The sequence below is a fragment of the Glycine soja genome, chromosome 14 (assembly GCF_004193775.1).
Source record: "Glycine soja cultivar W05 chromosome 14, ASM419377v2, whole genome shotgun sequence".
Lineage (NCBI taxonomy): Eukaryota > Viridiplantae > Streptophyta > Magnoliopsida > Fabales > Fabaceae > Glycine > Glycine soja.
In genome coordinates this window covers 8,279,623-8,295,677 of record NC_041015.1, presented here as the reverse complement: position 1 = coordinate 8,295,677, position 16,055 = coordinate 8,279,623, and the positions used below count along the sequence as shown (strand labels likewise).

At 29.4% G+C, this 16,055-nt stretch overlaps 1 protein-coding gene and 1 non-coding gene across 2 annotated transcripts; one reads left to right on the top strand and one right to left on the bottom strand.

The window, feature by feature from the left end:
* Positions 1-11,059: 11,059 nt before the first annotated feature.
* On the bottom strand, positions 11,060-12,056 carry LOC114384462 (bZIP transcription factor 2-like). Its single transcript, XM_028344130.1, has one exon. The coding sequence runs from the start codon at positions 11,969-11,971 to the stop codon at positions 11,531-11,533; it is 441 nt and encodes a 146-aa protein (XP_028199931.1). The 5' UTR covers positions 11,972-12,056; the 3' UTR covers positions 11,060-11,530.
* Positions 12,057-15,598: 3,542 nt separating this feature from the next.
* Positions 15,599-15,670, top strand: TRNAD-GUC. Its single transcript has one exon. It is a non-coding gene; the product is annotated as a tRNA-Asp (tRNA).
* The last annotated feature ends 385 nt before the right edge of the window (positions 15,671-16,055 follow it).

Below are 16,055 nucleotides of genomic sequence, written 5' to 3'. Positions count from 1 at the left end.
ATATATATATATATATATATCAAAAATTAAAATTATCTTTACTAATTTAATTTTGATCTAGTAATAATAATATATGTGATGTTAGTATACAGAGACAGATGAAAAGAGAGAAAGAGAGATATTATTCAAGGAATATAGAAAAGTTATTTTCATCAATAACTCTTTGTAGATATTAAATTTTATGAATTCCCCAGTTAAATTAAAAGTTTGTATTGATAAGTAAAGTCTACATTTTTTTAATAAAAATTAAAACAATTCGATATTTAATTAAGTGTATCATATTGGTGTACTTTAAAAATAAATTTTGACTATTAGATTACGTAATTATAGATATTAGATTTATTTAAAATTTAACATACATAATTGTTGAATTTATATCTAAATATTAAATAATTAAATTATATATATATATATATATATATATATATATAAATTTATTAACGAAATTAACTTTACTATAATTACTCATAAAGTAATTTTCTCTATAAAAAAAGTCACCCGTTTTAGCTGTATTTTATTTATTTATTTGAATGGGTGGATATGTCTTTATAGCATTTTTAATACTATAAAAGATTGATCAAATCACAACAATGCTACATCAACTTTTATCAAATTACACATAACTTTATCTTCTTCTTTTTTTTTTACATTAACTCTTCTTTAAGTTTGAAAACATTAAAACTCTTATATGTTTAAAAATATTACCTTTCTATCTTAGCATCCCCTTTAATTTTACACTAACATCTCCTATGAGAAAGGTAAATATAATAGTTTATAAAATACAAGATATTTATGTAATTACACAAAATCTCAAAAATATTACTGTAATTTGCTCTAAAAAGGTTTAAAATCCGATTTTCATATAGATTGATATTGCTCTCATCTGCATTCACACAAAAAAATATTGCTCTCATGCATCTTGAATAAGTTTCTTCAAATGATGGAAACATTATTTTAAAAAAAAAATTGTATTTATATAAGATTAAATTTATTTTCAGATGACATTAACCATTAATAGTCATCAACACACAACCTATATTTTTTCATGTGAGTCAAACTCAAATATCAAAAAATTTATAATACATCAAAAATTTATAATAACTCGTACATAATAACTTAAAGTACATTCCCTCTCAGAATAAGTTAGTTGTACTTTTCATGACAAGGCTTGTTAATTAAGTTGAAGAGGAGCCACCAAATTATTATGATTCACTCAAATTAACATCTAACCACATGCATCTTCCATATTTTGTGCTTCCGCCACTGAAACTTATTACGGACACTGGTACAAGGAACACCCACATGCATGCGTGCTTATAGGGATCAAATATTGGAGATTAGAGAATTGCTTACGAGGGAGTGGGAGGCTAAGGTGTTTACCATCTCTTGAGAAATGAACGTGGTTGCTGATTAGCTAGCAAAGTTTGCTGATTAGCTGGTAAAGTTTTTTTCAATAGATATTTTTCATAAATGTATATGTGGATGTAAAGGATTATATAATTTATTACTGCATGTTAAATATATAGTAAACTTTAAAGCATATTTATAAATTTTCAATGTAACATTTATAATATTCCCGAAATGCTTCTAACTTTATTTAAAAAGTATTTTCGACCTCCTGAAAGAACGGTATACCAAACAACAAAAGTGGGATGCTTTTTGTCACGGATGAAACAAATCCTATATGCCTAGCTAAGCCCTCCTTGACCACTGAACCTTCGAGGTATATACGTATTTGGCTTCCATATCATACGAATAAGCCTAGCATTTTAATGATGAAACACGTGTAGCTTCATACTTAATCCACAAGACATTAAATATTCTATAGTTTTATATAATTCATAAACTGTACGGATCCATATGGACACATATTTGTTTATTTGTAAAAAATATATAGTTAACCCTTAATAAAGGATAGATTTATATTTATGCTACTTCTCTTGTTTTTGTCATTCCGTTAGCTATTATTTGAACTTCAAACTCCTTTCCCTTGTTTTTCGATCGGGAATTTCAAAATTTTAAGAAATTTAAAATGTTTAAAATTTAAATTGCTTTGATTTTAATTTCTTTTATTTTTTAAATATTTTGTTTGAATAAATCAATTCAAATCTTTTCCATTTTAAATTCTTTGTTTGGATAGGACAATTCAATTTTCTCCATATGCAAAATTTCAATTTTATATTTTAAATAGATGAAATTTTAATATTAAATTTTATAGAAAATAAATACAATCTAATTTTGAAATATTAATTAAAAAATATTTTCAATTTTTAATAATTTATAAATACAAAATATTGATAATTTTAACTAGGGTTGTTTTGTCTGACCACAATCAGTGATGTTTTTAAACCGACATCAACTAAGGCTATTTTTCGGTCGATATCAAATAGGGTTTTTTTGTCAAAGTATGTCGGGAATATTTGTCAGCTGACATCAATCGGGGTTATTTTTTTGCTAACGTTGATTGAGTCTATTTTTCAGCCGATGTTGGCTAAATTTTTTTACCAACGTTGGCTAGGGTTTGTTTGGCCGACACCAGCTAGAGTTTTTTCGAACGACATTGATCAAGGCTATTTTTAGCCAACGTTGGCCTAAAAAATCCTAGCAGGCGTTGACAAAAAAATATACCCAATATCGATTAAAAAATAGCTTGGTCGATGCTGACCAATAGAACCTACCCGATGTCGGCTGAGAAACATCATTGGTCAACATTGGCTGCAAAATCCCTAGTCAAAGTTGGCTAAAAAATAGTCCTGACCAATGTCGGACAAAAAACCCTACCCAACATCGACTATAAATTAGCCTTGGCAGATGTTGGCTAAAAAATAGCTCTAACCGATATCGATCGAAAAAACTCTAGTAGATGTCGACTGTAAGAACCTAGTCGATGTCGACTAAAAATAGACATGCCCAATGTCGATCAGAAATACCTAGTTGGTGTTAGGAGAAAAATCCCTAGCAACATCAACCAAAAAACCCTAGTTGATGTTCGCAAAAAAATCCTAACTAATGTCGGCTAAGAAAATCTAGTTGACATCAACCAAAACACCATAACTAACATCGGCTAAAAAATAACCCTAGCTGATATTGGTTAAAAAATAGCTTGGGCTGATGTTGGCTGGAAAAACCTAGCTGAAGTTGGCTGAAAAATCCTAACAGGTGTCTACTCAAAAGTTAGTCATGACCGATGTCAGTAAAAAAAATCTAACCAACGTCAGCCAAAAAAATCATTGGTCAACATCAACTGAAAAAACCTGGATGACAACGACAAAAAAAAATCCTTAGCCAACGTTAGCAAAAATTTCCCATAACTAACGTCAATGAGAAAATAACCCTAACCAACATCATCTAAAAAAAATCTTAGCTGATATTTGCAAAAAATAACTTTGGTTGACATCATACAAAAAAATTCTGACCGAAAAAACACCGGCCAACGTTAGTGAAAAATAACTTATGTCGATATTAGCCGTAAAAACTTTAGTCACCCATAGTTGTGAGTGTTGAGCGAGAAAGAGTTACTTGCATGAACGTGAATTAGAGTGAGCATTTCCAATTTTTTTTTTCAAATTATATATTTTTTGAGAGAATTTGAAATCTCATTGTTTTAGTCAATCAAAATAATTCATAAAAATACCAAAAATTAAATCTCCTTTCAAATACTCTATCAAAACAAGCTATTTTTATCATGAATCATTTTAAATTCCTTAAAAAAATGAATTTCCCTATTAAATTGTTCCATCCAAACACACTATAGTACATCTGTTATGGTGATCCACTAATACACGGGAGCTTGACCTCAAGCAACAAAGAGGACATAATACTATTGTCGAGTGGGAAAAATTTCCATACAAATCCATTGAAATGTTTGCATTGCTAGCTATTAACAGTCACAGTAATGTACTCCATCATAATTCTTTTCCTTTTTAAGATTTTGACACACTCTTATTCTTTATTTTGTAGGGTAGTTGACTCCAATTAGTTGCTATACAGTTGTTGTTGTGTTAAGCATGTTTATTGAAACAAAATTGGCCTTTTTCACACAAACTACATTAATGTTGTTATGTGATTCTTGGCATGTCAAGATGCTCAGATACTCAGATATCCCAATTCTCTCTTGTAGTCTCTTTTCTTAACATAGATGAAAGGTGTACCTATGAAACGCCTAAATTAGCAAAAAGAATATTGCAAGTGTGAAAATAAGAGGGATTAGAATGTGTCATACACCTCCTTGTAGACCAAGGAAATTACTATATATCTTTATAATAAGGTAACTTCGAAGATATAATAAAGGTGAGAAAGTAAAATTTTGTAATCCTCTTTAATCGTAGATAAATATATTTTAATTAAAATATTTGAAGATTTTTCTGAATTATGATCCTCAAAATTATTGTGGATAGAATATTATTGTTATATATGAAATTTTTTACTAAAAATTCACCAATTTGATTAATTTGTTATTGGACAAATACTAAGAAAGAATGAAAGGTTATGAGAAAGGATTAAAAGATATCATAAAGTTTATGTCTTCTCAACTTTAATAAATGATGTTAGTAGAGTGTTTTCCAATTGGTAAGTCTTATACTTTGTATGACGCAAGTTAATTTGTATATATGAGGATTAAATGACTGAGTTTCTCTATTAAGTATGTAAGAGTTAAAGTACTATTTATATACATATTTTTTTATTTTAATAAAATTGATCTTTGTTTGATAAAAAATAATAATAAAAGAAAACTAAAATTTTAGCAAAAATATCGACATCATGACCTTTTGTGTACATTTTTTCTTAGAATGAGTTCGTAAATGATCATTTATCTTCTTCAAAATATTGTGACTGTCACATGGCTACTAAAATCTCTCCCTTTTAAAAAAAAATTATTTTCATAGTGGCTAATAAAATCTCTTTAACATGAAAATCTTGTGTATGTTTTTTGAAAAGCCAGCATGACGCATGATAAGCTTCATGCTTTAGAAGGATAGGGATGTATCTTGATGAAAGTGCAGCGTGGAGAAAATTGATGTGAGAATTTTTGTTCATTTATTTAATTATTTTCTGCTACAATTGATGTATCTGACCTTCTTTTTTATGAGAAATTTCTTTTTCTTTTCTTATTAAATTTAAGAAAACATGAAACAAATGTAACTTTTGGTTCTCTAGATTCCTTATACCCCATACGTGCATGCACCATTATAAGATGGATGTTAATGTGTCAACGACTCAACGGACTTTTGGAGTTTTGGTTAAGCTGGTATTGGTCTAAGTTTTTATAATTTAAACGGATTGCACTGTGTATTAAACTAGTTAAATTAAATTATAAATAATTAAAATATAAAATATTTTTTTTCATTTTTTATATATAATAATAAATTTAATGAAATATATAATATAAAAGTATTTTTATTGGAAAAATTATTTACTGTACGTGAATGGATATAAATTATTTTGGAAGTAAAGTGTATGAATATTATCAATTGGAACATACAATTAGTAAAAGAAATATAATTATTAATTACGTTAGCATTAATATTCTTTATAATATTGTGTTTCTACACGAAGGCTTGTAGATATGTATTCTCCTTGAATAAAATCCAGAAGCCATAAATAACAAGAAAAAAATTGAAGATAAATGTAAACTGCAATGATGAAAAAAAAATGTAGAAAGATTTGATGGGATTTCATTTCCTTTTTTTGTGTAGCTGATTATATGCACCATAGGTTAGGTCATCCTAACTATAGATTTTGTTGATTTCTCTTTGCTTATGGGTATTGGTACAATTTTCCTATGTTTTTTTTTTATTCCCTTTTTTTCTTTAATGATATTTTGTAAAAATGTTTTTTTTTTCTTTCTTGCATGCGGTGGATTCAACAACAATTTAAAAGGTTGACCCATAAGCATTTTATAGGTATCCACCAAATAAGTTTTTCTTCATTTGAACCTCGCCCTTAACTTTAAGGCCATGTCATCTAAGGTGTGCTAAATAGAAAGATCTTATCATGAAACTAATCCAGTTCATAATGATTAAAATCGAATCATGATCCTCTTAATGAAGTAAATTCAATGAAGTAACAACCAGTACCATAAAAAAGTGCCTATAAATTAGATAAGTTTGATCAATTTGAAGGATCATTTATGTAATTGAAATAACTGAATTTTTGATCGTGTGATCAAGTAAGAAAAACTCAATAAAATTTATAATTGATTCAATATTTTTTTTCTAATTGTCTAAATAGTCAGAAATTAAAACCATTCTAATGCCCTTTTCGGCATGCATAAACTAAACCAACAATTATGATAAATACGAATATGAAAGCTTTTATAAATAGGAATATCCCTAATACATCAAAACTAATTGTCCAAGGAAAAAGAAAAATCATTTCTAACATCAAAAACTACAGAAATGAGATCAAACATATAATAACAGACTCAATTGTAATCAAGCATCACCTATTGGTTCTATTTCTGATTCATAATTAGTCTCTGATTTTTTGTATTCTCCTTCTTTTGTGGAAGTGGGTGTCAACCTAGTTATAACTCATGTTTCTTTCTTGCAACTACAACTTGCAATTAAAAAAAAGAAATAGAAAAAGATAAAAACAAATGAAAAGGAAAAAGATCTACAAAAGAGGTTTAAAAGAAATGAAAAAAAAAACAGAGCAATAAAAAATATCCATACTCCTAATTAATCCCTTATTATCAAGTGCGGGCATAAACTAGTCAAGTTAAGCACGGTAAATTGTTTGGCTTGTCAAAGAATGAATTACTTAAGTTTAACTCATTTATATAAATGAGTATAATTAAAAGTTTAAATTTGACTTATTTAAAAATTAAATAAAGCTTTAGCTTGGTTTGTTTAATTTATTTATAGTTTAAATATTTTTTCTTTTGTAATTAGTTTTTATCTTTACTAATTTCACATTTGATAAATATTTTAATATTAGATAATAATCTATAAATAGAAATATATGCTAAACATGATATGATGTTAGTGAGGCGCACATACACACAAGATATTCAAGAAGAATTAATGTTGATTTTTTTTTTTCATTTATAAGAACTTAAGACACATATCATGAGTTTGTAACAACTTGCTTAGTCTCTACTCCACCAACTTAACTACACCACCCCTCGATGATTAATGTTGAGTTTGTAAAATTGAAATTTGTCTCATTTAAATAATCAAATATAATCTTAAACTTAATTTTGTCATTAAATTAAATAAATTTGAATTTTTAAAACTGAAATTTGTCTTCTTTTTTTTTAAACTAAGTGATTAGGCATAAGTGATTTATGTGTTGAAATTAAGGTTAAATCGTTTAGGTATTATCTGAATTTATTCCTTGACGAAAATAATTCTTGAATAGGCTTTACTTACCTTCCGATGTAACTCTGAATTAGTCAAAATCACTTTATCTTGATATACCGAAGGATTAAAAAAAAGAAAAACTATTTTTTTAGTACAATAAATAAACTAGTTTAATCAAATATTTTACAAATCAAACTCGAATAATTGGTTAAAAAAAAGTCAACTAATAATTTAAAACTCTGTTAAGAAGTTCAATCTCCAACTTCTATAGAGTGAATAGACAATTTAGTCCCTAAGATTGTACCCATTTTACATATTAGTTCCTAACTTAATATTAAATTCAAAATAATCTCTAACTTAATATTAAATTCAAAATAGTCCATATTTTTGCATAAATGTTACAAAATAGTCCTTTCGTTAAATGGTAAAGTAACATCGTTAGTGAGATCAATTTTAGTGTCACGTGGACTATCCAATGTGACACTAAAGGATGACGTGGCATGACACGTGGACGTGCCTCCTAACAGATGTCATGTCATTTGATGATAACAAAACGAGTAAATAGGCAATTTAGTCCCTGACTTTGTTCCCCTGTTGCATATTAGTCTCTAATTTAATGAAAAATTCAAAATAGTCCCTAACTTAATGAAAAATTCAAAATAGTCCCTATTTTTTGCATAAGTGTTGCAAAATAGTCCCTAACTTAAAAGATGCCAGAAATCGTGCTTAAAGTGTCAATGCATTGCAAAGGTTGTGCCTTGCACGATTTCTGGCGACGCAGATTCCTCCTTGGATTCCTTGTCATCTTTTGATTCTTCTAGTTTTTTTTCTTCTTCTTTCTTTTCTTCTTCATTTATTTTTTTCTCCTCCACTTTGTTTTTCTCTGGTTTTTTCTCTTCCTATTCAAAACACATAAAAAAAATCAGAACCCGGAATGATACATTGATGGTAATTGAAGAAAAAAAAAGAGGAAAAGAGAATGGTTATGCAGACCTCGCCCATTGGTGTTGACGGCTACAGAGATAAGGTTGTTGTTGTGGATTTTTGGTTCTTTTTATTTGTGCAAGTGTGTGTGGGTTTTTTTTCGTATATATGCCTCAATTGGTTCAGAACCATCAAATTTGAAGAAACCACTCATTTTATCATCATCAAATGATGTGACACTAAAATTGACCTCAGTAACAGCATTACTTTAAAATTTAATGGAAGGACTATTTTGTAATACTTATGCAAAAGATATGGACTATTTTGAATTTTTCATTAAGTTAGGGACTAATATGCAACAAGGATACAAAATTAGGGACTAAATTGCCCATTTACTCGTTTTGTTATCACCAAATGACGTGACATCTTTTGAGAGACATGTCCACATGTCATGCCACGTCATCCTTTAGTGTCACATTGGATAGTCCACGTGGCACTAAAATTGACTTCACTAACGACGTTACTTTAAAATTTAACGGAAGGACTAGTTTAATCAAAGATTTAACAAACTCGAATAATTGGTTAAAAAAAAGTCAACTAATAATTTAAAACTCTGTTAAGAAGTTCAATCTCCAACTTCTATATATACTTATCATGATTTTCCTTATACAGAGATAATGATCCCGGGAGATGACAATCATTTTCAATTAGGGATGAAAAAGGAGATTAGACCCCATGGATACTCGTAAATATCCACAAGCAGGACAAATAATTACCAATATTATTGGGAGTAAATACAAGATAGATATATACCCATATATATATATGTGTGTGCCCGTATGTATATATATAATATAATTAATATATGTTATAGAATAGTAATTATTATATATATAATTAATTATATTTTTTATGATTAATACGGTAAGTCTCTAATATCTAATGATAACAATATCATAGAGTAGAAAACACTAAACATGTGATTAGAGTTTTTATTAAACGATTAGAATATTAATTTTAACAATCTCAACATTGGATGATTATCTTTATAATTTTGATAAGTATTATACTATTTTTATAACTTGATATAAAATATAATCTTTATTGATTATACCATTAAATTATATATATATATATATTATAAGTTCGCCAATATTAAATTTTATCAAAATTGAACAATAACAAAAAGATAATCAAAGATCCATATTTTAATATATTTTAAAATGTTTATATTATATTAATTTTAATTTATATGAACGAGATAATTAATGATTTTAAAATAATATAAAATTTTGTATATAAGATCCATGTGAAAAGGACTTTCAATCCAACACTAAATTTTTTAAAAAATATTATCTAATTGAAAGTTATAAAATAGTGTAATAATTGTGAATTTGATTTTATATATATATATATACCCGAAGTTACATAAAGGCTCCTAGCAATCAGGTTAACTAATATTATAAAGAGATATAAATATAAGTTAACCCTTAAGTTCAAACAAGATGGAAAATTCCCACCTACCCGCCGTCCCTTCCTTACGAGACTAGACCAAGCAGGCTGTAGTGTTGCTACACCACTGCACGTACGAAACACCAAAGCTCGAGGACAATGCACTAACCCAAGACCAAACCAAAAAGTTAATGTCCTGCACCATAGACTTCGGATCAGCTGAATGTTGAGTGAAGATACACTTCATTTTTTGAAAAATATTTTAATCAACACTCGTGATGTTATCCTACATTTAGAGAGAATTGAAAAAAAAAATGATATAATCTATGATGTGATAAGAAACAAATAATAATAAAAAATATTAATTAAATATTTAAAATAAATAAATAAATATATGTATTATTATTTTATTTATTTTGCTTAAAATCCTAAAGATAACATCACACCAAATGATTTTCCAAATTTGGCTCTCTGCATACGATCTGCCTAGATCCGAGGGAAGCCAGAAGTGACCCACAATCGAATCTGGGACAACCAAGGCAAAATCAAGAGACAACCACCTATAGCATTCAGTCCAAACTGAAGAAGCAATCATACAGTGAATGAAGACATGAGTTAGATTGATAAGTGGTTAATATGATTTTTAAATAGTTATATATTATATAAGTTATATTGATAAGTTGTTAAATGAGTTTTTAATACTATTATTCATATACTCTAACAATAAATCATTCTTCTCATTATAGATATGTCACGCATTTAGTTTTATACTGTATAACCAAAAAAATACTTGGAACTTCTATATTGTGTAGTAATCTCCACATTTAATCACATGTATTGAATAGTCTGAATGTTTTTGCTTTTTAGTGGATGAATAGTCTGAATGCAGCAAAGACCCTTATATACGTAACACTAATTTGAAAGTATTTTTTTCTTAGATTATCTCATTTATTTATTTTAAAAAAGAAGGTAAAGTAGTAATTCCATTTCTTATGATTAACAGAGTTGTTCACATGTGTGGGGTCCTCTATGACCTCATTACCCAAAATTTGGCCCCACTTTTCTTTTCCTTCTTTAATCACTTTTTTTGGGGGGTGTTGGGGCAGCTTTGTTTATTTTAGTATTTTATTTTCTTTAAAGAGAGGGGCAGGGCAGAAGGCATGATCAATCAAATATCTTTGTCCACATCAACTCATAGTCAAATCAACAGTTTCAATTTAGTTGACGATTATCCAAATCCAAAAGACACAAAAAGAAGAAACAACAACGTTATATAGCATTAATTCCTTCCTTGGCCCATAACTAGCCTATTTACATGAAATTCTGATTGGCACAAACAATATATTTCATGAAGATTCCGATAATGGATACTCAAACAATTGTCACTACACAATGCTCGCCAGCTCTTATTAATTTATAGCTCCATCACTCACTAGTAACCTCTTATAATTTAATTACAAAAGCTACCATATATAAGACAAATTAAAGTAGCAACTACACCAAAAAGTAGACACCCCCTAAATTTCTCTAACGTTCTCCAACAACGTGGGGTTTCACGAAAACACCCCATGCACATTTCCTCTTTTCATAATAAAAGAGAAAATAATCTTAGAAAAAAAATAATAAAAAGCTTGAAATCAATAAGAACTAGCTTCTAACTAGCTTGTAGCTACTTCTAACTTTAACACATGTAACCATATCCAAATTTTAATGGTTCTAGTAAGTACATAATCACGAGCTTAATTTATTATACAGTAAGCTAAACGACGTGGTACGTACTCAATTCATATACACATAGTCTCTTTTTGTTGTTGTTACTTTTAGTTAAAATTTGACACTATGTGACACTACTACTGTGAAATCATGGTGCCTAAAATTTGATAGAGATCCGAGAGTCTAGCCATAAGGGTCATGGATTCGGATCTAAGACGTTCATTCTCCAGGGAGAGTAGAAGATTCTGGTGCATGGTTAAGAATAACCGGTTTCTATATTTCTGGTTTTCCATTCTCAACCGGTTCAGTTGGTTCATGAGGTTCTCCAAATGCCGCTTCTTTCTCCAGCGGGACCGCCTGGCCGACTCCCGGTTCGACTGCATTCGCCTAAGCTTTCTCTCGTGCGAGGACCGGACCGCCCGGTTCGAACCCTGCGAACCGGATCCAGACCCCGACCCCGGGCTGGCCGGTTCGTTAACGAGGGAAAACAGCTCCTCTATTTCGCTTGGAGTGAACATGGTTTCGAGAACCGGAAAGTATGAGGACTGAACCGCTTCGGCTTCTTCGTGGAAGAACATTGTTGTTGCAACAAGAAAAATAAGGAGGAAATTGAACCGGGTGTGTTCCAAAAAATGAACCGGAGGGAGGAAAGGAGGGGAAAAGGGAAGAACGTAAGTGTAGGGGACGGGTATTTAAGGTGTGAAAAAAGTTGCAAAACACAACATGTGGGGCCTACCACAACAAAAGAAATTGGAAAGCTATACGCGCATTTGTCCAAAGAAAAAAAAAAGTAGGGTAACGTATGTTTTTAACTTTTAGGTGTTTGAATTTTTACACTTTAAAAATTACTATTATTTTTAAAAAAATATTATAATAAGAGAAGGTACTCTCTCTTATAAGGTCAGAGAAAATCGTTAAGGTCAGTAAAAATTTATGGACAAATTTATATATCGCCTAATAACAAAAAAAAATTGATAAAACTGGACCTAATACGTCAACTTCACTTAAAAAATTATTATTTATATTTTAAAAATAAGTGAAATTTGTCCCCTGTTATAATTTTGTTAGTGTTATTAATTTGTTTACATGACTAATGACTAGTCAGTTGACAACATGTATGATGCGATGATTATATAGTATTTAGAAACTAATTCCGATCCACTGTATTTTAGATAAATGAAAACTAAAATAACAAATTTTAAAATATAAGAATTAAAACTAATTGTATGCCAAATTTTAAGAGATTCGAAACACATTTGTTGGAAAAAAAAATAAAGTGGGTTTTTCAGACTTTCAGATGTTCGTATGGATGGGTGTCTTTCTTTTAGTAAAATCATCAACTGTTCAATTCCATGCAAACTTTAGTGGTGGGGATTCATTGGAGGATGTAAGAGCTCTTTTTTTATATATATTTTTTATATTTGGTTATGGTAAAATAATGGGGTCCTCATGAAGATTGGCTTTAGCTTAATGACGAAGGATCAACCAAAAACGCATATGCAACGAATTGGATTAGAAAGTTACCGGTCACCACTGCCACTACTGCGCCGAAGTCATTTTGGACACGCACATGCATGGAAGGTGAAAAAGGTTGTTCCTCCATGAATATTGTAGAAAAGAAAAGAAAAGACAAAAATTTAATTAGTGTCGTCAAGGTGGACTAATTAGTGTTTAGTACATGGAAAATCATGGCCACATAAGTCCACATAACTCTATGGTTGTGGCTATAAATTTGTTCTTTTTCACTCCCACCCTAATGCACCCACGTTGTTAATCAAAGACTGCAAATCTCTTTGAACGTAGACACTTAACAGTTAACATAATTAAAAATCCAGAAGTCTCATCGTTGTCGCATTTCACAATGAATTTGTCATAATTAAATAAAAAAGGTTTGTGAGTCATAGATCAGCTTCCATAGATATGACTTATCCAAGCCCTTCATGAACATAAATAAAGGGAAATTGTATATAGATAAATACAAAGAAAGTTACTTGCTAGGTTATTTGTTGAATCGAGTGCTTATTACTATGACCAAAGTTAACTTTACATGTATCTTTTGAACTAATATCACTAGCAAATATATATAACAATCTCTCTAGCTATTAATAAGCATGCAATTTAAATTTATTTATCTATAAAATTTCAGCCCAATTAGTGTTGTCATAATAAAATACTGTACGTCAAGCGACCATAGTAATGGTCAAATTGCATATTGGGAGATGGAAAATATAAAGGACAACGAAATTTCCTGTTATAACAAGCAACCAAAACTCATTGATTGCTTTTTTTATCCCTCTCATTCTTTTTGTTGATTTTACTTATAGATACCAAGTAGTTATGACATTCTTGAAGAATATGATTACTTTTTCTACTATTTCACTATACCTAGCATGATGTGATCTAGTGTAAAGATATATATTGCAAAGATTGATGTCGTTATATCACTATATAGTGTACACTCATCTTCAATAGTTTTTTACGTAAAGACATGAGAAAGAATGAGAATCCAAATAATTGCTATTACACATTTGATTTTTAACAACTTTTCAGCAACATGAGCAATATATAATATTTGATAAAATATGGTGAAAATATATTAATAACATTTATTTATTTTAATAATATTTTTTAAATGTTGTCAAAAAAATTTAACAATATTTTTAAGTGTTAGATAAAAAAAAATTGTTAAAGGTTACGAGTAATAGTGAATATACATTTGCCTTAGTCGATGTTTAATATGAAGTCCTAATACTAATGCTTGTAGAGGCTAAATAAATATATAAAAAAAAAAAACAAAAGGAATATTCTTGAGTAGTTTTTATAGTCGAGCACATTCTATAGGTATCATGGGACAGTGTTTTGCTTTGGTTGGAAGTTGGTTCCCCTGAACAATTAGCAAAATACTAAAGTGGTTGTGAGTGGAGGATAACATGCGACCCCTTCTATGCCGTTTCAGTGTACTAAGATTAATTTAACAAGCCGAAAAGAAGAGAATTCAGCAACTTCGTCTTTTAGCAAGCCAAAGTAGTTTGCATGTGCTTCAAGTAAATTTTAATGGAAAGAGGAGTAGTATCATTGGGATGCCCTCTCCTTTAATTTATATCATTTATCAACTGTTTGCACGTTGTCTTGTACATGCATTAGAGGGCATGTCCCTTTTATGTTTCCTTTGATGAGGAGTGGTAATTAAATAAATTAACAACACATTAATTTTAACAAATTCTAGCACATTCTTTAATATTATCAATAAAAAAAATTATTGAATACTATAAAATCATGAATGAATCTTGTTAAATAAAGAGTACAATTTACATAAATTTATGATTTTTTTATAAATTCCAACCAATACTAAAAACTATAAATTATGTTTAAAAAAGTGTATTAGAGAATATGCTATTAACATTTCCCTTTCTTTGATTTTACCTTCCCACCCTCTTGATTTGGGGATGCCCACATCACATGCATCATCTTATTCTCTCATACAGTTGAGTTATAGTTCATGGACTTGAGTGTAATCAGTGGCCGCAGTCATCATTATAATAACCAAATTTTTTTATTTTTTTTAAGTAGTAGAGATGTATAATATTAATCAGCAGAAGAGCCCAAAGGCAATACATGACCATCTTGAACAATGTCAAAAAGCTGAGGAGGAAAATCCTCAATCCAAACAATATCTTTCGATAAAAAAGCTAGTGATGTATAATAAGCAAATCTTGAACACACGGGTATGGAAGTGATGAGAAGAGTGTGCCTATCATGTAAGGTATCATATGCATAGTCCCCTCAATTCTTTTTTTCTTTTTTTTTTTGTCCTTTTTTCCCGAATCGTTAAAACTTACAAGCCAATAACAACTCAGGGGAAGAATTAATTGCATATATGATTTGCTTAAGTATGCGAAATTATATTGGTTCATCAAAGTACATACAATCATATGTCCATGGCAGTACTATATAACACTTTACAATTAGCAGTGCACATATATATATAACTCATCATCCATTTGCCAGTTTATGTGCAAAATTCTAGCTCTTCATTTTCTATTGGACATGAACACTTGATTTTATCCATCAAAACCTACTATGAAATAGTTAGAATAATTCAATCATTGGCAAATTTACGAAGTGTTTATTCTAATTAAAATGGTTTTGTTGGACTATTAATATAAGATTTTTTATATTAAAATAGGATAACACCAACTAAATAAGTCGTTGTAGTATAGTGGTAAGTATTCCCGCCTGTCACGCGGGTGACCCGGGTTCGATCCCCGGCAACGGCGCTTTCATTTTTTTTTCTTCCGTTTTTCAGTGATTTGTTTACTTTATTTTATTATCAGAGCGTTATACATTTTTCTTTGGGTTAAGATTATAAAGCAAATATAGCCCAACACAAAAGCAGCTGGACATAGCCTTTTCAATAAACGAAATATGGGCCCATTATGATCTGTTGTCAACGGCACAGAATCAACCCAAATTAATGTTTAGTGCTAAAACTTAAAAAGTGTCCTCAATTCTGGAGGTTATTAAACGTAATAAAATTTATAAATATAAAATGGGTTTTGTTAATGTGCCCTAGCGAATGAGTTCACAAATAAAAAAATATTTATTATTTCATTTAATTACATAGAAACAAATATTAAATACTTTTTGGGGTTTTTTGTTTTT

Coding starts and splice junctions, on each gene's coding strand:
- LOC114384462 (XM_028344130.1), bottom strand. CDS start 11,971: ATGTTCTTCCACGAAGAAGCCGAAGCGGTTCAGTCCTCATACTTTCCG.